This window comes from Chiloscyllium plagiosum, chromosome 13, assembly GCF_004010195.1.
Source record: "Chiloscyllium plagiosum isolate BGI_BamShark_2017 chromosome 13, ASM401019v2, whole genome shotgun sequence".
In the NCBI taxonomy this organism is placed as follows: Eukaryota; Metazoa; Chordata; class Chondrichthyes; order Orectolobiformes; family Hemiscylliidae; genus Chiloscyllium; species Chiloscyllium plagiosum.
This window is the reverse complement of record NC_057722.1, coordinates 80,751,359-80,777,464: the sequence shown is the minus strand read 5'-3', so window position 1 is coordinate 80,777,464 and position 26,106 is coordinate 80,751,359. Positions and strand designations below refer to the sequence as shown.

The following is a 26,106-nucleotide window of genomic DNA, read 5'->3' as shown; positions in this document are numbered from 1 at the left end:
CCTTCCTATCGGAAAGATGTTGTGAAACTTGAAAGGGTTCAGAAAAGATTTACAAGGATGTTGCCAGGGTTGGAGGATTTGAGCTATAGGGAGAGGCTGAACAGGCTGGGACTGTTTTCCCCGGAGCGTTGGAGGCTGATGGGGTGACCTTATAGAGGATTACAAAATTATGAGGGGCATGGATAGGGTAAATAGACAAAGTCTTTTCCCTGGGGTCTAGAGGGCACAGGTTTGGGGTGAGAGGGGAAAGATATAAAAGAGACCTAAGGGGCAACTTTTTCACGCAGAGGTTGATACGTGTTTGGGATGAGCTGCCAGAGGAAGTGGTGGAGGCTGGTACAATTGCAACATTTAAGAGGTATTTGGATGGGTATATGAATAGGAAGGGTTTGGAGGGATATGGGCCGGGTGCTGGCAGGTGGAACTAGATTGAGTTGGGATATCTGGTCGGCATGGACGAGTTGAACCGAAGGGTCTGTTTCTGTGCTGTACATCTCTATGATTCTATGACTCGAATAAACCAGGCAACACGAAATCTCGACCTGCATGTCAGAGAAGCTGCTGACTGCAGCTTGCTGAATTCTTGTCCAGTCAATCATTCTACTGCTTCTTCATAATGTCTCAGTATGCTTCATAGCCACCATCCTCCTTGACTCTCTGTCCACGTCTGTCAGCAATGGCAAACCACCAGCCCCGCCAAGTTATCCAGTCTGATCTCGGACCAGTTCACACAGTATCTCAATATTTTGCTTGAGAATTCAGAGATATCAGTGACTTGCATTGCTACTGCCAGATTGCTTTGTATGCATGAGCACACACTCATCTCATGAATCTGCACGGATGCATCTTAGATTGCTTTGTTAGCACTCACTCAGTTTGCACTTACTTGGAGATAAAGCATAAAACACTACAGTGCAGTAGAGGCCCTTCAGCCGTCGATATTGTACCAACCTGTGGAACTAATCTGAAGCCTATCAATTGAACACTATTCCATTTTCATCCATATGTCTATCCAATGACCTTTTCAGTGCCCTTAAAGTTGGCAAGTCTACTACTGTTGCAGGCAGGGTGTTCCACAACCCTACCACTCTCTGACTAAAGAATCTGCCTCTGAAATCTGTCCTATATCTATCACTCCTAAATTTAAAGCTATGTTCCCTCATGCTAGCCATCACCATCCAGGGAAAAAGGTTCTCACTGTCCACCCTATCTAATCCTCTAATTATCTTAATTATCAGCCTCATATTGCTTTTTTAGCACACACCCAATGATTTCAGTATTAACTTAAAGTCTGTCAGTCATTGTGCAGCTTGGATTGCTTTTTAGCACAGAGGGAGAGGAGGCAGCTTGTCACAGTGGGGAGCACTGAATGGTAAAGGGGCTGGACATGTTGCTGGACAGCATTGGGCTACATGAACATCCCATTCACAGCAAAGACACTGCATGTACTTCAAGCAAATGGCCATGAGTGAAAGTCAAAGGGAAGCACTCCTTAATAGGCTGATGGTGGTACTGACACAGTCAGTCAGAACACTTCTCTTATTCCTGTCCTATTCCAGTCCATAGAACCATGGTCAGACAGAATCTGACATCCATGTCTTTGCAGTCAGTTCCACAGGTCATGTGCAATCAGTCAGTCGGGTTGCTGTGGCAACATCAGTCTAGAAGATGAGCCAACTGTACCTGCAATGTTACAAAGAATGGGATCAGAGTAAAATGCTGCAGATCAGTAATCAAAACCCAGCAGGACTTGAAATGTTAACTCTATTACTCTCTCCACAAATACTGCCAGGCCTTCTGAGTTACTCCAGCAATTTCTATTTTTATTAAAGGGATGTACCAAGCAGATGAAAGTAAACAGAAGTCAGTGGTGATATAGAAGCAGAAGAATTGGAATGGTGTACCTAGTGAAGAGTAAAAAGTGCAGAGGACAGGAAGTGTTAGTAGTTTGGGAGGATGAGGTGGAACAATGGTAGTACTTACCTCTGTGTAATGCAGATTATTGAACTTTTTCATGCACTACTAGGTGTCCCACATCACTGAGGACACAGCACCAACCTGGGCTGCAGTTTGGGTCCAGTCTGGCTTGGTTTGGTGGTCTGGTACCCTGTGGTGGTCTGCAGGACATAGGGCTGCTGTCCACTCCACTACCCAGTCCACCAACAGCTCCAGGTCCTTGCCTGTGAGAGCTTTCCTTTCCTGTGGCCCACGTCCTCAATGATAAAAGTCAAGAGTCCCACGAGTATGAGGGCCAGTTCCTGGCTTGCAGATGTGGAGTGGGATGCAACTGAGTTTTAACTATGGTGCCAGCGATACGAACATCAGATGGTCCTGGCAGAGACGAGCTCACATGGTCAAATTATTATTTTCTGATTCAAATATATCATCAAGTATCTGACATTCATGAAACAAAAACCGTGATAAATTTCAGCAATTTAAGGCTGTCATCTTGTTTTATGATTTGTTTTTACAAAATTAAATGATTAATTTATTTCTAACTCTGCAGGTGCTGCGGGTCAGCCAGGTTTACCAGGAGAGCAAGGTAAGATCCTGTCTTCACTTCATTGATGAATACTCATTCAGAGATACAAAACCAATCGCTTAAATCTTTCTTAGTATTGATTATAAAGGATCTGAACCACAATACCCTCTCAAGGAAGAAATACAAATGATAAAAGGTGAAAAGAGATGTCATTTTCCCGAACTTACCATCTTCAGATACTAAGCTGTTTTACTTATCATTTTCCCTGAATGAGGAATAATTGCATTGTTTGTAGCTTTTTTTTGGCATAGTTGTATTCCATGCATTCAGAAGATGATGATTTTAGCAAACAACACTGTGCCAGGCTAAGAAGATCAAAAATACATTATTGATGCAAATTCCTGAAAATGACATTAGTTCCCAACTCTTTTACCACGTTCTTCAGGAATTTCTAGACGTGGCCCCAAAGGCCAATCCGGATATCCTGGACAAAGAGGTCCCAAAGGGGATAAAGGTGATCCTGGGCAGGTTTATGAAGGTCCTTCAGGTCCTCCTGGATTTCCAGGCCCTCCAGGCCCACCAGGCCCTGTGGGTCCACAAGGTACAATATTCGTCTCCAGTTTTATTTTATATTGGACAAGTTGGTCATTGTGTTTAATAGTGTATTGTTAACTGCAATAAATTTTTCACCATGAAGTCAGAAAATGTATTTGTGCACTGGAAGATCATGTGGTGATTTTCTGCAAATTGTTGGACCTTGAATGCATCGTTCTTCAAGTTGCCCCATTCTAGAGGTCACTGCAGTAAATGTGAGGAATGTTAGTATTGGTCGGTTTTCCTCAATAGGAATATGTTTTCATATTTTCATGTTCATGTGCCTTACTTGTTATTTTGCGCATCATAGAATCATATTTAATGGGCGGCACGGTGGCACAGTGGTTAGTACTGTTGCCTCACAGCACCTGAGATCCGGGTTCAATTCCCGCCTCAGGCGACTGACTGTGTGGAGTTTGCACATTCTCCCCGTATCTGCGTGGGTTTCCTCCGGGTGCTCCGGTTTCTTCCCACAGTCCAAAGATGTGCAGGTCAGGTGAATTGGCCATACTAAATTGCCCGTAGTGTTAGGTATAGGGATATGGGTGGGTTGCGCTTCGGCGGGTCGGTGTGGACTTGTTGGGCCGAAGGGCCTGTTTCCACACTGTAATGTAATCTAATCTAATCATATAGTACAGAAGAGGCCCTTCAGCCCATCAAATCTGCTCTGCCAAAAAAAAAACACCACCTCTACTCGTCCCACCTTTCCACACTAGGCCTTGAATACTAGACATGGAGGGGAAGTGGGGTTACAAATATGGGAGGTATCGTTGGTGATGGTTAGTTTAGTTGGTTTGATGCCTGGCCTCTGGTTCAGAAGTACACCAACAGCATGGGTTCAATTCCTTTTCCAGCTAAGGTAGATTTGCATTTTGGTCCATGCTTGATGTGGAGTGGGGCCCCTCAATTGTCTATCTTTAATAGAAATGCTGCCAGCCCCTCGTGAACTGTGGCTGACTGCCTGAGCACCCAGACAAGGGGTACAATGCTACAATCCTCCTGGCACACTCCCACTGTAACTCTGGAAACAGCAATGTACAAAAGTCACAAATTAGGCTGAGAAGGTCAGCCATGAAGGTGCGACAGGCTCAAAGAGCGAATGGCCTGCTTCGGAAGAACAGTTTAGGAGAATAAATATAAGATTATGTGAAACATAGCTCCTGTTAATGCAATTAAATATTCTGAATTACATTTTTCAGGTGAGACTATCAGTATAAATGGCCAACCAGGACCTAGAGGGTCACCAGGACCAAGAGGTTTTGTTGGTTTTCGTGGTCCAAGCGGATACAAAGGTAAACAAATAATACCTGCTAAATTGATTCAGAGTTAATGTTGAACATGAAAAAGAAAATCATGGAGAGGAACTAAGCATACCAGGCACAGGAGCTACATATGTCAAAATCTTTGATTGAAACAAGCTCAATTATAATGAACATCTTTGTTGTATCTCTGTGTAAATTACTGTTTAATTACCGCACATCTCTCCTTTGCCCACGTTTGCCCACATTGTAGAAGTGGTCAATAGCTTTCTGTAGTTAATTTATCGTCAGAGTCAGTTAATTCCAGTAGCTAGATTCCAAAATTCTGCATGTGATGCTGTATCTTTTGTGGCTCACACCAAAATGTTATCTCAGCTCCACAGGATTTCCATGTTCCCTGTTCCACACAACCCTACACAGCTTGTTTTAGATGGTGAATGTGTGTGCAATCTGAACATCCGCATAGAGCAGTTGAGCAAATTAGCGTGTTTCTGTATTGCTGAATTTATGTAATTATATCCTTGATGTCTCAGGTCCTTTCTTATTGTTCACTCACAACCTGTGGGTTTCACAGGTAAAAATTAGCATTTACAAGGGGAGCTGTCAAGAGAGTTCTCACACTGTCAAGGCATTTAAATATCCAGATCCTTAAATGTTTGACAAAAGTCTGCAGTGGGGGAAAAATAGTTCTTGCTATTTCATTGTCTGTAAACATGAACCTAACATTAAAGTAATTTGAACAAAAACGAAAATTGCTGGAAAAGCTCAGCAGGTCTGGCAGCATCTGTGGAGAGAAATCAGAGTTAATTTTTTGAGCCAAGTGACCCTTCCTCAGAATTGTTTTTTGGTTTTTAAAGTATTTTCCGCTGCAGGACCGGTTTCACAGTTGATCATTATGTGGTAAGTCTGTCAGTTCACACTTGATAGTTCCAAGTGCTTATAAACACTTCAGTTTTTTAATAGGAATTAAGTAGTTAAAGGAATGTAATGGTAGTGAATGGACCTTTAGTAATGAAGTTGTTTTTGTAGCATAGTAGATTTATCAACAGATACTTGGAATTTTATCTTTTTTCATTTCAGCATGGGCTCTGAGATCTGCCAATTGTGGATGCAGGGTGAGGTGGCATGGAGGGTGTATGGAAAAAGGGTGATGGCTTGAGTTGGCATGAATTGTCACTAAGTTTCCATGGTGACTGTGAAGGGTTGTAGGGGCTAGATAAAGGGGCATATGTTGCATGTAGGGTATGAGGACTGTGACAGCAGCTAAGGATATTCAAGAATGGGGCATGGGAAGTGAGGAGAGAGGTCAGGGAGAATGAAAGGTGATTCTTGGCAGTGTAGATGAACAGAGAGATCTGTGTCCAGATGCATAAATCCTTGAAAGTTGCCACCCAGGTTGACAGGGTTGTTAAAAAGGCATATTATGTGTTAGCTTTTATTGGTAGAGGGATTGAGTTTCGGAGCCACGAGGTCATGCTGCAGCTGTACAAGACACTGGTGAGGCCGTACCTGGAGTACTGCATTCAGTTCTTGTCACCGCATTATAGGAAGGATGTGGAAGCTTTGGAGATTTACTCGGATATTACGAGGAAAGGTCTTACAAGGAAAGGCTGAGGGAACTGAGACTGTTTTTGTTGGAGAGAAGAAGGTTGAGAGGTGACTTAATTGAGACATATAAGATAATCAGAGGGTTAGATAGGGTGGACAGTGAGAGCCTTTATCCTTGGATGGTGGAGGCTAACACGAGAGGACATAGCTTTAAATCGAGGGGTGATAGATTTAAGACAGATATCAGGGCTAGTTTCTTTACTCAGAGAGTAGTAGGGGCATGGAATAGTCTGCCTGAAACAGTAGAAGACTCGCATTGGATGTACATATGGATAATAATGGAATGGTGTAGGTTAGATGGGCATCAGATTAATTTCACAGGTCAGTGCAACATTGAGGGCTGAACGGCCTGTACTGCACTGTAACATTCTAAGTTCTATGTTCTATGAGGGCTGCTTTTTATTTTATTGATTTTTTTTGCAGATGGAACATAGAGTCAGTAAGTATTTTAAAAAGCCCATCTCAAAACCAGCAATCACTGACCTTTTTCCCCCTAAACTTTTCCCTGCTCAGATGAAAATCAAACATACCAGGCATTTTCCTGTGTCAGTTCACAGAGCCAGGAAAATTCAGGCCTGTGCTTTCTCTATGTTCAGTTTTGTGTATTTATTCATCTGGGTTAGAGAAGGGCGTATTATTAGTTAATTCTGGACTTTTCTTTTAAAAAACAGTTCATGTTTTTCTTGAATTTTAAGTATTTTCCACTGCTGTTCATAAGCTGCATCAGAACACAGGCAGAGAAACGAATGTGAGTTTTGAGGATTCTCTGAAGCTACACAACCTCCTCCAGCTCTCCGAAAGGCTGAAACTTGAAAACAAGTAGAATTGTCCAGAGCATCCAGCATCAAAATATCTGGAAATACAGCAAACCTTGGCCAAACTGTTCACCAATATTCTGATATTGTCCCTCTATTGTTGGCACCAATGGGGAAGGAATTTTATCCTGCATTGGTGCTGACCCAGAAGTGTTTTGTGTGGAGCTCCTTAACTGAAATCATTCATTCTCATGGAAGTGAAAATGTAATGAAATTTGCAAAAGAGAAAGCACTTGGAAATTTAAATTTAAATTTGCCTTTAGAAATGTATATTGGAACCTTGTTGGATATGATACTATCCAGAAGATCCTTGTCCTGATATGAAGCCAGTGACTTTATCACTCCTGCATTATAAAAAGGGCTCCATTTGCGGGCTAAATATTGGTCCGGTTTTGACTGCAAGTAGGTGAGTGGGAGTTTTAATGAGTTAAAAATCAGGCAATTTCTTTTGTTACAGGTGATAAAGGTGACCTGTGTGTAACGTGCCGTGGAACTTCACAACCTGGTCCTCCTGGTCCACCCGGCCTTCCTGGGATACCTGGTAAACTATTACTGATAACACTGTGAGACTCAGGGCCAGTGTCATGTTTAATACAAGCATCATACTTATACCTGCATAAGAGATTATTTTGTAGGTTGTGTAATATTATAACACAACATATTGTGCAATAAAATTATGAGGCTGTGAACTAGTTCATTTATTTCTTTCTAATCCCTTCTATCAGCTGATCCCATTATATTTTAATATCATATTGAATAAACATGATATTTTTATAAACATTGTACAGAGCCACACAGAAACATTTTAGCTGGTAGTTTATGCAGAGAATCTAAAATTAACTCATGCTCATCTCCAAACAGCCACTGAAATATTTCCATATTGCACAATTCCACGATTAGGTCTATCCACTGAATTGTATTTGAATCCTTTCCTGAAGGTTATTGTGTGACACCCTAACCATCTTGAAAAGTCCATAAGACCACAAGAAATAGGAACAGCAGGAGGCCATTCAACCCCTCGAACCTGTTCCACCATTCATTAGGACATTCAACATTCCTCACATCCACTTTCCTGCCCTTTACCAATAACCCTCGATTCCCCAACTCATCAAAAATCTGTTTATCTCAGCTTTAAATATATATAAGGACCCTGCTCCCACAGACATCTATGGTAAGGAGTTCCAAAGATTCACAAGCTTTGATATATTGTCCAGAGTTGTGATTCAGTTAACTGAATACAGTATGGGGACTGACGGTGGTAGAATGGTAATCTATAGATCAGCAGCTCATACCTTCTATAATGTAGGGCTTTCTGTTTGCTCCCCAGCATCAGGAATCCACCCATTATCCCTAACTGGACAGCAAGGTCATGCCCTGACCTGAATTGCCTGAAGATTTGAAATCTTCCATTTTTAAAGCACACCCTGAGACTTCAAGACCTAGATGTAGCTCCCCTTTATGATTATCAATCCAGCCCCTCCTGAAGCTTCTCCATTCTCCAATTTCACATCTCATTAGGTCTTTGCCCTTCCCTCCACAGGGAGTCTGAGCAGCTACCTCACACTCTGGGGGTTTGCTTTACAGCCATTTAATGTGTGACTGGGTGTTAATCCTGGAGTAATTTCGGTGACACAGCAGGGATTCATCCTTCAGGAAAAAGAAGCATGGTACAGGGAGGGTGAGACAACCATGGCTGACTAGGGAAGTCAGCAATAGCAAAAAGCAAAAGAGAAAACATATAATGTAGCGAAGGGCCGGGGGAAACCAGAGGATTGGGAAGATCACAATGACCAACAGAGGACAACAAGAAAAGAAATAAGGAGGGAGAAGATTAAATATGAGGGTAAGCTGGCCAGTAATATAAAGGAAGACTCTAGAATTTCTTTAGCTATATAAGGGGCAAAAGAGGGCATTGGGCTGCTAGAAAGTGAAGCTGGAGAGATCGTATTGAGGAACAAGGAAATGGCTGAGGAACTGAATAATTACTTCACATCAATCTTCACGGTGGAAGACACGAGTAATAACCCAAAAATTCAAGAAAGTTGAGGTTGCAGAGCTGAGTATGCTGGCCATCACCAAGAAGAAGGTGCTAGAAAAACCGAAGGCCTGAAGGTGGATAAATAACCTGGACCAGATGGACTACACCCCAGAGTTCTAAGGGAGATAGCTGAAGAGAGTGTGGAGGCGTTAGTGGTGATCTATCAGGAATCATTAGAATCAGGGAGGGTCCCTGAGGACTGAAAAATCGCTAACACGACACCCCTGTTTGAAAAGAGATTAAAGCAAAAGATGGAAAATTACAGACTGATTAGCCTAACCTCGGCTGTGGGTAAGATCCTGAAATCCATTGTGAACAAGGAGATTTCTGAATACTTGGAAGTGCATGGTAAAATAGAGCGAAGTCAGCATGGTTCCATCCAGGGGAGGTCATGCCTGATGAATCTGCTAGATTCCTTTGAGGAAGTAACGAACAGGTTACACAAAGGAAAGCCAATGGATGTTATCTACCTGGACTTCAAGAAGGCTTTGACAAGGTGCCGCACGAGAGGCTACTGAGTAAGATAAGGGCCCATGGTGTCAGAGGCCAGGTGCTAGCATGGAGAGAAGCTCGTTGTCTGGCAGAAAGCAGAGAGTGGGGATAAACGGGTCCTTCTCGGATGGCAGCCGGTGACAAGTGGTGTTCCTCAAGGGTCAGTGTTGGGACCACAACTTTTCACTTTATACATTAATCATCTAGATAAAGGAACTGAGGGTATTCTGAGGGTAAGTTTGCAGATGCTACAAAGATAGGTGGAGGGATAGGTAGCATTGAGGAAGTGAGGAGACTGCAGAAGGATTTGGACAGGTTAGGAGAGTGGGCAAAGAAGTGGCAGATGGAATACAATGTGGGAAAGTGTGAGGGCATGCACTTTGTTAGGAAGAATAGAGGCATGGACTATTTTCTAAATGGGGAGGAAATTCAGAAATCTGGCGTGGAAAGAGACTTGGGAGTTCACGTCCAAGATTCTCTCAAAGTAAACTTGCAGGTTGATTCAGTAGTTAGGAAGGCAAATGCAATGATGGCATTTATTTTGAAAGGACTTGAATATAAAAGCAGGGATGTACTTCTGAGGCTCTATAAGGCTCTGGTCAGACCACATTTGGAGTACTATGCCGTTTTGGGGTGGCACGGTGGCACAGTGGTTAGCACTGCTGCCTCACAGCGCCAGAGACCCGGGTTCAATTCCTGCCTCAGGTAACTGTCTGTGTGGAGTTTGCACATTCTCCCCGTGTCTGCGTGAGTTTCCTCCGGGTGCTCCGGTTTCCTCCCACATTCCAAAAATATGCAGGTTAGGTGAATTGGCCTTGCTAAATTGCCAGTAGTGTTAGGTGAAGGAGTAAATATAGGGGAATGGATCTGGGTGGGTTACTCTTCGGAGGGTCGGTGTGGACTTGTTGGACAGCCTGTTTCCACACTGTAAGTAATCTAATCTATATCTCAGGAAGGATAGACTGGCCCTAGAATGTTCAGGGGAGGTTCACGAGAATGGCCCCAGGACTGAAAAGGTTAACATACGAGGAACGTTTGAGGACTCTGGGGTTATCCTCAACAGAGTTCAGAAAGATATAGGGAGATCAAATTGAAACATACAGAATATGGAATGGCCTGGATACAGTGGATGTTGGGAAGATGTTTCCATTGGTAGGAGAGACTAGGACCCGAGGGCACAGCCTTAGAGTACAGTCATAGAAATCAGAGAGATGTACAGCACAGAAACAGACCCTTGGTCCAACTCCTCCATGCCAACCAGATATCCCAACCCAATTTAGTCCCACCTGCCAGCACCTGGCCCATATCCCTCCAAACACTTCCTATTCATATACCCATCCAAATGTCTTTTAAATGCTGTAATTATACCAGCCTCCACCACTTCCTCTGGCAGCCCATTCCACACAGGCACCACACTCTGCTTGAAAAGGTTGCCCCTTAGGTCCATTTTATACCTTTCCCCTCTCACCCTGAACCTATGCCCTAGTTCTGGACTCCCCCACCCCAGGGAAAAGACCTTGACTACTTAGACGAAAGTGAACACTGCAGAGTCGAGAGTGCGGTGCTGGAAAAACACAGCAGGTCAGGCAGCATCTGAGGAGCAGGAGAATCGATATTTCAGGCAAAAAAAACTTCTTTAGGGGTCGAAAATTGCCAAAAAGTTGATTTCCCTGCTCCTCAGATGCTGCCTGACCTGCAGTGCTTTTCCAGCACCACACTTCCGACCTTGTCTATTTATCCTATCCATGCCTCTCGTGATTTTATAAACCTCTATAAGGTCACCCCTCAGCCTCTGACGCTCCAGGGAAAAAAGCCCCAGCCTATTCAACGTCTCCCTACAGCTCAAATCCTCCAACCCTGGCAACATCCTTGTAAATCTTTCCTGAACCCTTTCAAGTTTCACAACATCCTTCCAATAGGAGGGAGGCCAGAATTGCACATAATGTTCCAACAGTGGCCTAACCAATGTCCTGTACAGCCGCAATATGACCTCCCAACTCCTGTACTCAGTACTCTGACCAATAAAGGAAAGCATACCACACCCCTTCTTCACTATCCTATCTACCTGCGACTCCACTTTCAAGGAGATATGAACCTGCACTCCAAGGTCTCTTTGTTCAGCAACACTCCCAAGGACCTTACCATTAAATGTAAGTCCTGCTAACATTTGCTTTTCCAAAATGCAGCACCTCACATTTATCTAAATGAAGCTCCATTTGTCACTCCTCAGCCCATTGGCCCATCTGATCAAGATCCTGTTGTAATCTGAGATAACCTTCTTCGCTGTCCACTACACCTCCAATTTTGGTGTCATCTGCAAACTTACTAACTGTACCTCTGATGCTCACATCCAAATCATTTATATAAAAATTGAAAAGTAGAGGATCCAGCACCTATCCTCCAATCCTCCACTGGTCACAGGTCTCCAGTCTGAATAACAACCCTCCACCACCACCCTCTGTCTTCTACCTTTGAGTCAGTTCTGTATCCAAATGACTAGTTCTCTCTGTATTCCATGAGATCTAACCTTGCTAATCAGTCTCCCATGGGGAACCTTGTCAAACACCTCACTGAAGTCCTTTTGGATCATGTCTACGGCTCTGCCCTCAATTCTCTTTGTTGCTTCTTCAAAAAACTGAACCAAGTTTGTGAGACATGATTTCCCACACACAAAGCCATGTTGAATATCCCGAATCAGTCCTTGCCTTTCGAAATACATATACATCCTGTCCCTCAGGATTCCTTCCAACAACTTGCCCACCAATGTCAGGCTCACTGGTCTATAGTTCCCTGGCTTGTCCTTACCACCCTTCTAAAACAGTGGCACCACGTTTGCCAACCTTCAGTCTTCCGGCACCTCACCTGTGACTATCGATGATACAAATATCTCAACAAGAGGCCCAGCAATCACTTCTCTAGCTTCCCATGGAGTTCTCAAGTACACCTGATCAGGTCCTGGGGAATGTATCCACTTCTATGCGTTTCAAGGCATCCAGCACTTGCTCCTCTATAATATGGACATTTTTCAAGGTGTCACTGTCTATCTTCCTACATTCTATATCTTCCATGTCCTTTTCCACAGTAAATACTGATACAAAATACTTGTTTAGTATCTCACCCATCTCCTGCGGCTCCATACAAAGGCCGCCTTGCTGATCTTTCCTTTTAGAAAGGAGATAAAGAGAAACGTCTTCAGCCAGAGAGTGGTGAATCTATGGAATTCATTGCCATGGAAGGCTGGGGAGGCCAGGTGATTGAGTATATTTAAGGCTGAGATAGATAGGCTCTAAAGATTTAAGGATATCAAGGGTCATGGAGAGAAAGCAGAGAATGGGGCTGAGAAACCTATCAGCCATGATTGAATGGTAGAACAGACTCAATGGGCTGAATGGCCTAATTTCTGCTCCTATGTCTTATGGTCTTAACTGTTTCAGGGTGAGATCATCACCTCAGTCTGGGGGGACGTTCTGCCTCCGAGACCCGCCAGCCCATCAAATGGCTGGAAGTTATCTGATCCCAGCACTACCAATGGGAGTCATGGCAACTGTTGGGAATGTACCCTGTCCCCTCCAGCGATCAGTTCTGGAGCTGAATGAGGAGGCAAGTCGGGCCCTTTCAGTGGGACACACTAGCTGTCTGGAGTGGGTGATTGTGGTAGACAGAGTAGTGGAAATCAGGGATACCTGGGGGTTGGAGCTCCATGGATGGGGAGTTTCTATTGACACTCAAAACCTGTAAAAAATGTTCCATCCCCTCAGTGGCTGTTGTTGGCCTACATCTGATATGGAACAAATGGCAGGGGAATTGAGAAGAGGTCGATGATGTTACACACACTAAAGTTCCCAACGCACGTGACCTTCCAGCACACTCGTCAGGGGGCTTAACATTCCAGAAATTCCACTAAATCTCAGAAAGCATGGCAGACTGTTTAGCAAGGTTAGATTACATGGGATCTAGGGACAGCTAGCCAATTGGATACAAAATTGGTTTGATGGTAGGAGACAGAGGGAGGGTGTTAGAGGGTTGTTGTTCAGACTGGAGGCCTATGACCAGTAATCTGTTGCAAGGATTGATGCTGGATCCACTGTTGATTATCATTTGTGCAAATGATTTTGATGAAAACATAGGAGACATGGTCAGTAAATTTGCAGCTGACACCAAAATTGGTATTACAGTGGATAATGAAGAAGACTATCTAACAATACAATAGGATCTTGATCAACTGGGCTACGGGCTTAGGAACGACAGATGGAGTTTAATTCAAATAAATGTGAGGTGTTGTATTTTGGTAAGACAAACCAGGGCAGGACTTACAGTGCCGTAGGGAGTAATGTTGAACAGAGAAACTTCGGTGTGCAGGTACATAGTTCTTTGAAAGTAGTCAGGGTGATGACAAAAACATTCGGCATGCTTGTCTTCATCGGTCAGAGCACTGAGTACAGGAGTTGGGATGTCATGTTGTGACTGTGCATTGGTAAAACATACAGTTCTGGTCCCCCTGCTATAGGAGAGATGTTATTAAGCTGGACAGGCTGCAAAAAAGATTGACAAGGATGTTACTGAGATTGGAGGGCTTGAGTTATATGGAGAGACTGGATAGGCTGGGACTTTTTTCCCTGGAACATAGGAGGCTGAGTGGTGACTTATAGAGGTTTATAAAATCATGAGTGGCATAAATAAGGTGAATAACCAATGTCTTTTCCCCAGAGTAGGGAAGCCCAAAACTAGAGGGAATAGGTTTAAGGTGAGAGGGGACGTTTAAAAAGGGCCAAATGAGGTGGCAACTTTTCCATGTAGAGGACGGTACACACATGGAATGAGTTGTCAGAGGAAGAGGTAGAAGCAAGTACAGTTGCCACATTTAAAAGACATTTGAACAGGTACATCAATAGAAAAGGTTTAGAGGGATATGGGCCAAATGCAGGCAAATGGGACTAGCTCAGTTTAGGAATCCTGGTCGGCATGGACAAGTCTGTTTCGTGCTGTATGACTCTGTGACTCCAAAGACAAAAGGAAAAAAGAAACTCCTTTCTAATTGTAATTTGGAAAGTTATGTTTTGAGGAAAACATAATGTTTACAATCAATTGTTCTGTTGACAATTAGAAATTTTTAGTATTCTAATCAGGGAAAGTTACAATAGTGAGAATAAGAATAGAGGAGGAAGGAAGAGTGATGGCCTCTCTTTCCAAATCATAATTTGAATACCTTTCTAGAAAACCCAGTATACTAACCTTTGAAAGCTGCAGGGCTGACCTGGGGCAAACACAATGAAGATGCCAGTATGTGATAAGCAGACTGAGCTTAAGGAAACATTTGATTTGTCTCTTCGGACAAGAGGGAGCGAGCGAATGTAGTTGATTAGAATAATGCAAGGGGAATGGGACAATTCAGAGATAGACTGTATAAAATAAAGTGAAAGAATTAGCAATGAGAATAAGGAAGGAGGAAGAAGACAATGAGTTGTAGGGACATAATTAGTGCAAGAGAGATGGGGAAAACAAGAATTGATAAGATGTAGTCAATGAAAGATGCAAGCTACATTTTCCAAGTGAATCCCATTGAAAAATGGAGTCTGAGCCATTCATCAATTCCCTTTCCCATCATTTGCTATTCAAAAATAAAAGATGGAGAAAAATACCTATTACAAATATGCAAATCTTATCATGGCCAAGGTACACTGGCTTTTAATCATTAAGGGTGAAGTGTGGTGAAGAAAAGGCAGGAAAGTGGAGTGAAGGATTATCAGACCATCTCTGATTTTATTGAATGGTGGAGCATTCCTGATGGGCTGAATGGCCTATTCCTGCTCCTACATCCTGGTTAACTCTTTTTTAATATTATGATCCCAGCTGAGAGTAATATGGACAAGTCTTGATCCAAAAAGAAACTTAGATTGATAGTTCAGAAGTTTTATTTTTGCAGTTTGGTTACTATGATGTTCAGTCATCAGCTGTACTCACAACAGGCTGTCAATGCATTTATAGAATCATAGTCATGGAGTCATACAGCTCAGAAACAGACCCTTTGGACCAATTAGTCCATGCTGAACATAATCCCAAACTAAACTAGTCCCACCCGCCTGCTCCTGACCCATATCCCTCCAATCCTTGCCCATGCATGTACTTATCCAAATGTCTTTTAACTGTTATAATTGCACCCACATCCACCACTTCCTCAGAAAGTTCATTCCACCATTCCACCACTCTGTAAAACATTTGCTTGTCAATCTCTCTCTCCTTTCACCTTAACAGTGTGGCCCCTAGTCTTAAAATCCCCTATCCTTGGGAAAAGACAACTACTATTAACTCTATCTATACCCCTCATTATTTTATGAACCTGTATAAGGTTGCTTCTCAACCTTCTATGCTCCAGTGAAAAATGTCACAGCCTGTATTCAAGAGGCAGCCAGATATAATACTTGGGACGAATGGGATCAAGGGTTACGGGGAGAAAGCAGGATTAGGCTATAGAGATGGACAATCAGCCATGATCGTGATGCATGGCCAAATGGCCGCCTTCTATATTCAATGTTTCTATATTTCTTTAAAACTCAATCTTCCATACCCGGCAACATCCTGATAAATCTGTTCTGAACCCTCTCCAACTTAAGAATAACCTTCCTATAACTGGGTGACCAGAACTGAGCAGTGTGTTCCAGAGGCCTCACCAACATCCTGTTCAACCTCAGCATGATGTCCCAACTCCTATATTCCTACATACTTGGAACAAAAGAACATAGGTTTCTTACACAAATAAATTATTTATGACTATGCCAAAGGATCTTTCATAAACAGGTAAAAGGAAGATTCAACACGTTTTCTCAGCAATTTCTTTTTCAAGTATCGAAGAACCTTACTCAACTGATGAGATCACATGTGTTTCCTTTCTGCAATTTATTAGATGTTTACAAGATATGTATCTCCTCATCTCTCCCAGAGATACAAAAATCGGCCAACTCACTGATTTTTCATCACTGAACTGCAAGAAGCACTCATTGCTTTTTCTGCACCCGTTGACTTAGACCGCTGAACCGGTTTAAGACCTCTTTACAGATCTGATGGCCTAAAGACTAACCAAATTAAACTGCCCTTCTGCAGGTGCTTGTGGCTGCTGGCCTCCCTTTCTGTAGGTTGTTAAAAACTTAACTTAGCAAACACTTCAGCAATTATCACATCAGGTAGCCTCACTGGTTATTTAGTTTAAGCTGTCTCAGAAATGCTGCTTTGAACTCTTAAGAATAACTTTGAGATTTTCTTTTAAAAAGGCCACCTCCACAGAACCACAGAACTAAAATCAAACACCTATACTTTAGATTCCAAGTTCCCAAATAATAATAAAATATTACAAAGCTTCATCAAAATTAGTATTTACCATCTTTCTGATTTCTAAGAATAGCAAGATCTGAACATTTCAAAAGCTTTTATAATGTCTCTGCCTGTGTTACACATGCCTTGCTTTTATAATGTCCCTGCCTGATTTACACATGCCCTGCTTTGATAATGTTCCTGCCTGTGTTACACATGCCTTGCTTTGTTTCCACTATAGGCAGGGAGGCATTACCAGGCCCAAAAGGAATTCCTGGTCCTTCAGGTCAATTTGGAAGAACAGGTTCCCCGGTAAGTGTTTTTTTTCATTTCCCCAATACCATCACTCCTCCCCTTCCCCCCACCAATGGTTATCCCTGTTCAATACCTGCAAAGATTAGTGAACATTAGATCCTTTCTGCAGAGTGAAGAGTTTCTCTTGGCTTTCTGCTCATACTGTTCTGTAGCCTGCTATACAAGTGTGTTCCAGGTAACATACACCACAAAAGATCAGGTGCTTATTGAGACAAATAGCTAGGAGTTTATTAACAATTAACTATGTATAACTTCTTGACATCTGAGACTTAAATCTGCAGTCTGGGTTATCTGATTACTTGGAATACTATTATATTATGTACATTTTTGACTGGCTGACCAGTAGACTGATTAACAGTCAGATATAAAAGTAAAATACTGTGGATAGTAGAAATCTGAAACAGAGAGAATGGTGGAGAAACTCTGACAGTATCTGTGGAGAGAAAAACAGAGTTTTGGAGTGAAGTATGACTCTTCATCAGAGCTGATTATCTGCTAACTGACACTCTACTTGCTAGTTGATAATTAACTGCACAGAGAGTAAGATGTAGATCTCCTTACCAAAACATCTCTCAATGTGATGTCATCTCACTGCATTTCAGAATTGTTGATTAGTTTTCTTAGTGCCCTCTCACTAAGCACCTAATTGCCTTGCCTTGCTATGCCATACCAATTAGCTGAGTTAAAAAACCATCTGCTGCTCAGCAGTCCTCAGCCTATGGTGTAATTGGCAGCGTGCTGCACCAATATCACACCTTCGCATGTGTCAGCAACTTCCATGGTAAAGGCTCGACAGCAGTACACTGCAGTTTAGTTAGTTGAACTGGGAAGGCTGCAGTGCAATTATGAAATTGGGATGGCAGGATTTGCAAAGTTAGGATGCAGGTTGTTCTATTATAACATGCATTTCGTCAACGCAAATTCACGGTAACATAATTGATGAATTGGAGATGCTGTTTCTACAGCGTGAACTTTTACAAAATGTGTTGCCCTCATGTCCTCTTTAAATGTGATTACAGCACAAACACTTTAAGCACTGTCTCTAAAGCGTGATTTTCCTATAACGCGTGGTTGTCCAGGAACGATCATGTTATAGAAGAACCGACTGGCCTTTAAAGCAATGCTAGAAAAGGTGTAAGGTAGGAGGGCTGGCCATTCATAGAATCCCTAATGCGTGGAAAGACGCAATTCGGCCCATCGAGTTCTCACTGACCCTCTGAAGAGAATCCGATCCAGATCCACCTCCTATCCCTATGATCTTGTATTTCCCATGGCCAATCCACCTAACCTGCACAGCTTTGGACTGTGGGAGTAAACTGGTACACCCGGAGGAAACCCATGCAGACACGGGGAGAGTCAACAAACTCCACACAGACAGTTGCTAAAGGCTGGAATCGAATCCAAGTCCCTGATCTTGTGAGGCAGCAGTGCTAAGCACTGAACCACCATACCATCCATTTGTCTGGATGGGTGCAGCTCCAATAACACTCAAGAAGCCTTCCACCAGCCAGGACAAAGCAGCACACTAGACCGCACCACATCCACAGGCATCCACTCCCTCCCCCACCGGTGCTCAGTAGCTGCAGTGTGTACTATCTACAAGATGCGCTGCAGAAATTCACCAAATTCACAAGATCAGACAGCAACTTCCAAACCCAGGATTACTTCCATCTAGAAGGACAAGGGCAACAGATATATGGGAACACCACTACTTCAAGTTCCCTTCCAAGCCACTCACCATCCTGAAATATATTGCCGTTTCTTCACTGTCCCTCCTCTTTCAGCATCCCTAATGTTTGGCTCCCTCGTGTGCAAATGTCAAAATCCTGGAATCCCCTTCCTAATGGCATTGTGGGTCAACCAACAGCAGGTGGACTGCAGCGATTTAAGAAGGCATCTTCGCAAGGGCAACTAGGGATGAGCAATAAATACTGGACCAGCCAGCAACACCCATATCCCACAAAATGAATAAGTATTTTTTTTTAAATCCATGGGCAGGAGCTTCAGGGAAGGGTAGATGATACTAGGCATGCTCCCCCACATGCTAAGGTCAGGGTGGGAAAGTAGGCAAGTGCAGGCAAATGTAGGTTAAAAACTTGGGGATATGTAAATCCGATGGGGTTCTAGGCAGGAGATAGGGATAACTGAGATCTCACCAACACAGGCGAAAGTGAGGACTGCAGATGCTGGAGATTAGAGTTGAGAGTGTGGTGCTGGAAAAGCACATATTCCTTATGAAGGGCTTGTGCCCAAAACGTTGATTCTCCTGCTCCTCAGATGCTGCCTGACCTGCTGTGCTTTTCCAGCACCAGACTCTCGACTCTCACCAACACAGTCAGGCTGAAGGTAGAAGGCACGTGAAGGGGAGCACTCATTGTCACCTTCCATCATCCAAACATAGCCGCGAGCACACTCAGACTGGGTGGAGTAGGTGACTCAGCATGTGAGGGAGAGGGCTGCAGCAAACACTGTTCATAGTGTTTTTAAAGGGAAACAACATTGGCCTCTTGTCCATGAAAAAAATAGAGGATATAGGCTGTCTATTCCCTGACCATCCCTCAGCATTGACCCTCTCCATGATTAGCAGAAAGTGAGGACTGCAGATGCTGGAGACCAGAGCTGAAAAATGTGTTACTGGAAAAGCGCAGCAGGCCAGGCAGCATCAAAGGAGCAGGAGATTCCTGAAGAAGGGCTTATGCCCGAAACGTCGATTCTCCTGCTCCTTTGATGCTGCCTGGCCTGCTGCGCTTTTCCAGCGACACATTTTTCACCTCTCCATGATTAGAAGATTAGAATCCCCACAGTATGGAAACAGGCCCTTCAGCCCAACAAGTCCATACCGACCCTCCAAAGATCAACTCACCCTACACTTACCCCTGACTAATGCATCTGACGCTATGGGCAATTTAGCATGGCTAATTCACCTAACCTGCACATCTTATTGGCTCCCTGGATCCAGAATTGGCTGGCCGAAAGAAGACTGTGAGTGGTAGAGGATGGAAAGTACTCTGCTTGGAGGTCGGTGACCAGTGATGTCCCACAGGGATCTGTTCTTAGGCCTGTGCTCTTTCTGGTTTTTATAAATGACTTGGATGAAGAAGTGGAAGGGTGGTTTAGTAAGTTTGCCGATGACACAAAGGTCAGTGGTGTTGTAGACAGTGTCGTGGGCTGTTGCAGGCTGCAACATGACATTCACAGGATACACAGCTGGGCTGAGAAGTGGCAAATGGAGTTCAAACTGGATAAATGTGAAGTGATTCATTTTCGAAGGTCAAATTTGAATGCAGGGTTGAAGACAGGATTCTTGGCAGTGTGGAGGAACAGCAGGATCTTGGGGGTCCATGTACATAGATCCCTCAAAGTTGCCACCCAAGTTGATAGGGTTGTTAAGAAGGTGTATCTTGTTTTGGCTTTCATTAGCAGGGGATTGAGTTTAAGAGCCGCGAAGATTTGGAAAGGGTGCAGCGGAGATTTACTGGGATGTTGCCTGGTATGGAGGGAAGGTCTTATGAGGTAAAGCTGAGGGACTAGATAGGGTGGACAGTGAGAGTCTTTTTCCTCAGATGGTGATGGCTAGCACAAGGGGACATAGCTTTAAATTGAGGGGTGGTAGATATAGGACAGATGTCAGAGGTAGTTTCTTTACTCAGAGAGTAGTAGGGGCGTGCAAAGCACTGCCTGCAACAGTTCCTGATGAAGGGCTTTTGCCTGAAATGTCAATTCTCCTGCTCCTCGGATACTGCCTGACCTGCTGTGCTTTTCCAGCACCACACTAATCTTGACTCTGATCTCCAGCATCTGCAGTACCCACTTCTGCCTGCAACAGTGGTAGACTTGCCGACTTTACAGGCATTTAAATGGTCATTGGATAGGCTAATGGACGAAAATGGAATAGTGTAGGATAGATGGGCTTCTGATTGGTTCCACAGATCGGCGCAAAATCAAGGGCCGAAGGGCCTAGACTGCGCTGTAATGTTCTATGTTCTAGGTTTTGCTGCAGCTCTATAAAACCCTGGTTAGACCACACTTGGAATATTGTGTCCAGTTCTGGTTACCTCATTATAGGAAGGATGCAGATGCTTTAGAGAGGGTGCAGAGGAGATTTACCAGGATGCAGCCTGGATTGGAGGGCTTGTCTTATGAAGAGAGGTTGAATGAGCATTAACTCTAACTCTGAAGACTATTGAATCATAAAATTAAGTTTAAAATTAAAATACCAAACTTCTGGAAACGAAACAGAGGAATTAATGACTTTTGTTTTCCTAACAGCATTTAAAGTGCCAAAACCTTCCTGACTGTAGTATAAAAAACTGGCTAATTCAATGTTGTTTCTATTTTCTGATCCACAACCTTTTAGGGTTCTCTGGGATCCCCAGGATTTAGAGGACCACCAGGCTTGGACGGTGACCCTGGAATCGGGGGTGGCCAAGGTTCAAAAGGGGACAAAGGTGACTCTGGTTTGCAAGGAAATACAGGAAGGCAAGGAAAGGATGGAATACCTGGTCAACCAGGACCACAAGGACCCCAAGGAATTAAGGGTGACCCAGTCAGTATTTTCATCCTGTTATTTATTCTTCATGTGTCAGTATTGACTCAGTGTTAGCAGTTTCTTCTCAGTCTCCCCTTTGCTCACCTCCAACAAGGATCTCAAACTTCTTTGCGAAGTTTAGAAGGTAAGAACAGAAGAGTGAGAAGCAGGAGATGGCTATTCAGCCCCTTTGAACCTTCTGTGCCTTTTACTATGATCATGACCGATCACATTTCAGCCTCATGATTAGTTTTCTGCCTGCTCTCCATAACCGTTCAACCCATTGCCAATTAAAAATGTTTAACTCCTCCTCAAATTTATTAGAGGGTCCAGTATCCAATGCACACTGGAGGAGTAAATCCCTCTGATTCACAACCCTTTAAGGGAAGAATCATAATTACCCATGTATAGGTCAATCACATGTTTAAGTCAACCCTTTATTTTGGCCAGAAAATCTTGTATTTTCCATATATCTCGTATATAAGTCAACCCTAGTTCTTCACAGTTACAGATCAACATTTATGAGTCAATATGCTCAGCATTGAACTCCACTCCAGCTTTCCAGTGCTCCGTTCCAGGCCTTCCAATCTGACAGCCCTCACACTCTCTACTCCAGGTTGTCAAAATTACTGTAATGGTACGACAGTACAGGGTGACCGCCGTATCCGCAGAGTCGGTTTCCATTACCCATGATTTACCGCGGCCCAAACATATTACAGGGAACGTTCCAGCACCAGGGACCGGGAAGGTAAATTTCCCATTTATTTTGGATAAATATTCATCCCCTCAAAGAATATCTCGTGTATAAATTGACCCCTAATTTCAGATTTTAAAATGTCTTCAAAATTTGACCTATATACAAGAATATATGGTAATTTATCCTCACCTGTTTTTGAGACCACCAATCAACTGCCTCTTCTCCCTTTCACTAATTCACCAGGCCAAACTTCCTCTCACCCTTCCCCCTCTATTCTTATCCCAGTACTGAAACTGCACCTGCCTCTAGTTTCTCTCCAATATTCCCTGAAGCCTTTGCTGAGCTCATCCTGAGCATGAGCTCAATCACACACTCTCTCGATCCTATTCTCACCAAACTGCTAATTGATTCAATGACCTTGTCCAGATTCCCCTGCTGGTCACCATATTAGCAGGTTATCTCTCCAACTCATTAAGAAGTCCACTGTTCGCAGCCAAGCTCACACCAAGGTCAATTCACAATCACTTTTTACCCATTGTTCTTCACCCATTAATCTTATTCCATGCTAACCTACATTTAAGAAACATCTTGATTTTAAAATCCTCTTCCTTGTTTTCATGCTTCTCCATGACCTTCACACTGATCCTTGCGTGAAAGCACTAAATAGGGGGAAGGATAATTACAGCAGTGTTAGGCATGAACTGGAAAAACTAGATTAGGGTGGATTGAGGGTAAATCTGTATCTGGCATATCCTTTAAAGGCCTGTTGATCAGAGTTCAGGATCAGCATGTCCCTGTCAGGATGGCAAGATTCAGGATCAATAGATGGCCAGTCTTAGAGAAATACTGCATGGAAACAGACCCTTCGGTCCAACTCGTCCATGCCAGCTCAATCGAGGCTCATTTGCTAGCACTTGACCCATATCCCTCTAAACCCCTCCCACTCATATCCATCCAGATGCACTTTAAGCCTCCACCATTTCCTCTGGCAGCTCATTTCATAAATGTATCACCCTCTGTGTGAAAAAGTTGCCCCTTAGGTCCCTTTTATATCTTTTCCCTCTCATCCTGAACCTATGCCCTCTAGTTCTGGACTCCCCCACCCCAGGGAAAAGACCTTGTCTGTTTATTCTGTCCATGCTCCTCAAGATTTTATAGACCTCTATAAGGTCACCCCTCAGCCTCTGGCTCTCAAGGGTTAACAGCCTCAGTGTATTCAGCCTCTCCCTGTAGCTCAAATCCTCCAACCCTGGCAACATCCTTGTAAATCTTTTCTAAACCTTTCAAGTTTCACAACATCCTTCTGATAGGAAGGAGACCAGAATTGCACGTAGTATTCCAAAAGTGGCCTAACCAATGTCCTGTACAATCACAACATGACCTCCTAACTCCTGTACTCAGTGCTCTGACCAATAAAGGAAAGCATACCAAATGCCGCCTTCACTATCCTATCGACCTGTCACTACATCTCCAAATTTGGTGTCATCTGCAAATTACTAACTATACCTCTTATGCTCACATCCAAATCATCGATACAAATGACGGAAAGCAGTAGACCCAGCACTGATCCTTGTGGCACTCTGCTGGTCACAGGCCTCTGTTCTGAAATGCAACCCTCCAACACCACCCTCTATCTTCTACCTTTGAGCCAGTTCTGTATCCAAATGGTTAGTTCTCCCTGTATTCCATGAGATCTAACTTTGATAACCAGTCTCCCATGAGGAACCTTGTCGAACACCTTACTGAAGTCCATATAGATCAAGTCTACCGCTCTGTCCTCATCAATCCTCTTTGTTGCTTCTTTAAAGAACTCAATCAAGTTTGTGAGACATGACCTCCCATGCACAAAACCATGCTGGCTATCCCTAATCAGTCCTTACCTTTCCAAATATATATACAAGATATTGAAAGTTTAGACAAAAAGAAAAAGGAAGCATACACAAAGTTCCAGTTTTCCTTAAGCTTCTCCATTACAAAGAGGGTTTGTGGCTCAGTGGTTAGCACTGCTACTTCACAGAACAGGGACCAGGTTCGAATCCAACCTCTCATGACTGTCTGTGTGGAGTTTATACACATTCTCTGTGTCTGCGTGGGTTTCCTCTGGGTGTTCTCGCTTCCTCCCAATGTCCAAAGATGTGCAGATTAGGTGAATTAGCCATGGTAAGTTGCCCATAGTATCTAGGAATGTGCAGGCCAAGTGGATTAGCCATGGGAAATACAGGAGTCAGGGAGTGGGTCTGGGTGGGGTGCTGTTCAGAGGGTTGGTGTGGACTTGATGGGCCAAATGGCCTGCTTCCACACTGTAGGGATTCTAATGGAATTCTGTTCTATGGGACAATGGGCATCATCCCCAACTTTGATCGAGCTGTATTGTTTCCAAGAATAAACTGTATTCCTGGAATAGCCACTCTTTCAATCACACCCACTGTCACTTCCCCAGCCTTGATTGGACTTTTTAGCTTTATCTTACACAGGACAACACCAACTGTCTCTCCACTTACTCCACAGATTATCACTCTCTCATGCAACATTTCAGAAGGAGAGCAAATATTTTCATCTCTTACCATTTCAGACTGATCACCTCCCATGTCTCTCAATATTTTAACTTCTTCACTTCTCCCCCTATTCTTCCTGAGTAAATCTTACCCACAGAGATGAAGGCTTTGAAAAGATGTGCCCTACCTTACTATCCAGCCTCTGGCCTGCTGTGCACTCTCCTGCAGCTCCTTGACGTCTCTTGGGATTTCTTTCATTACTTCAAATTATCCCACTGGTTTAGCCTCTTTAACCACATCCTTTTTCCCAGAGCCTCTCTCAAACCACCAGCATTGCCTTTCTGTGTCCCACCTTATGGCAGTGAAAACACCTGACATCTTTCACCTCTTTTCCATCCTTTTGGGTTTCCTTTCTCACATGGGCAAATCTGTTCCCAGCGTGATCTACTTTTTCTTGTTCAGTGAAGGATCTCCCTCCTTCCCAGTTTCTATTCCTCACGGAATGAACTTGCTGTCAGAAGCTAGATTTTTATGTATGCAATAATGCATGTCCTCCACCATCTCTGCAGCTCTTCTCACTGTTTTAGCTTTCAGTTCCTCAACATGAGTTCTGATCATTTCTGGAAGGGAGTTTTTGAACTCCTCCAGCAGAATAACCTCTCGAAGATCCTCATGTGTCCTTTCTATCTGTAACGCAAGTAGGGGGCCTGTCTCTCCAATATAGAGGAGGCCTCATCGGGTTCAGCACCTTCCTACGGAACCGACTGACCCATCTAAAGAAGTTGCTCTGTTTAATTCATTCAAACTCAATATAAGCCTGGCCTGGTTTCTTCCCTACTTTTCGGAACCATTGTCTCTATGCTTCTGGTACCAATTTGGAGACACTCAAAGTAGCCTGATCTACTTCTTCATGACACCTCTGGGACACCCGGACCAACCAACCCAACCACCCTGTGGCTCAACACTTCAACTCCCCCTCCCACTCCACCAAGGACATGCAGGTCCTTGGACTCCTCCATCACCAGATTTCATAAATACAAGTCCCACTCATATAGCATACAATAAAAAATTGGAACTTAGTCTCTCAAAATTACAGCTGAAAATGTGTTGCTGGAAAAGCGCAGCAGGTCAGGTAGCATCCAAGGAGCAGGAGAATCGACGTTTCGGGCATGAATCCTTCTTCAGGAATGAGGCAAGTGTGCCAAGCAGGTTAAGATAAAAGGTAGGGAGAAGGGACTTGGGGGAGGGGCGTTGGAAATGCGATAGGTGGAAGGAGGTTAAGGTGAGGGTGATAGGCTGGAGTGGGGGTGGGGGCAGAGAGGTCAGGAAGAAGATTGCAGGTTAGGAAGGTGGTGCTGAGTTCGATGGATTTGACTGAGACAAGGTGGGGGGAGGGGAAATGAGGAAACTGGAGAAATCTGAGTTCATCCCTTGTGGTTGAAGGGTTCCGAGGCGGAAGATGAGGCACTCTTCCTCCA

At 43.6% G+C, this 26,106-nt stretch overlaps 1 protein-coding gene across 1 annotated transcript in view; it reads left to right on the top strand.

The window, feature by feature from the left end:
• The window catches only part of LOC122556243 (collagen alpha-5(IV) chain-like), a 277,942-nt gene that overhangs the window by 126,463 nt on the left and 125,373 nt on the right, over positions 1-26,106 (top strand). The window contains exons 20-25 of the mRNA XM_043702860.1: positions 2,507-2,542; positions 2,928-3,083; positions 4,276-4,368; positions 7,216-7,299; positions 16,835-16,905; positions 21,266-21,454. Coding sequence (XP_043558795.1) covers positions 2,507-2,542; positions 2,928-3,083; positions 4,276-4,368; positions 7,216-7,299; positions 16,835-16,905; positions 21,266-21,454 — 629 coding nt within the window. The remainder of the gene's footprint in view (positions 1-2,506; positions 2,543-2,927; positions 3,084-4,275; positions 4,369-7,215; positions 7,300-16,834; positions 16,906-21,265; positions 21,455-26,106) is intronic.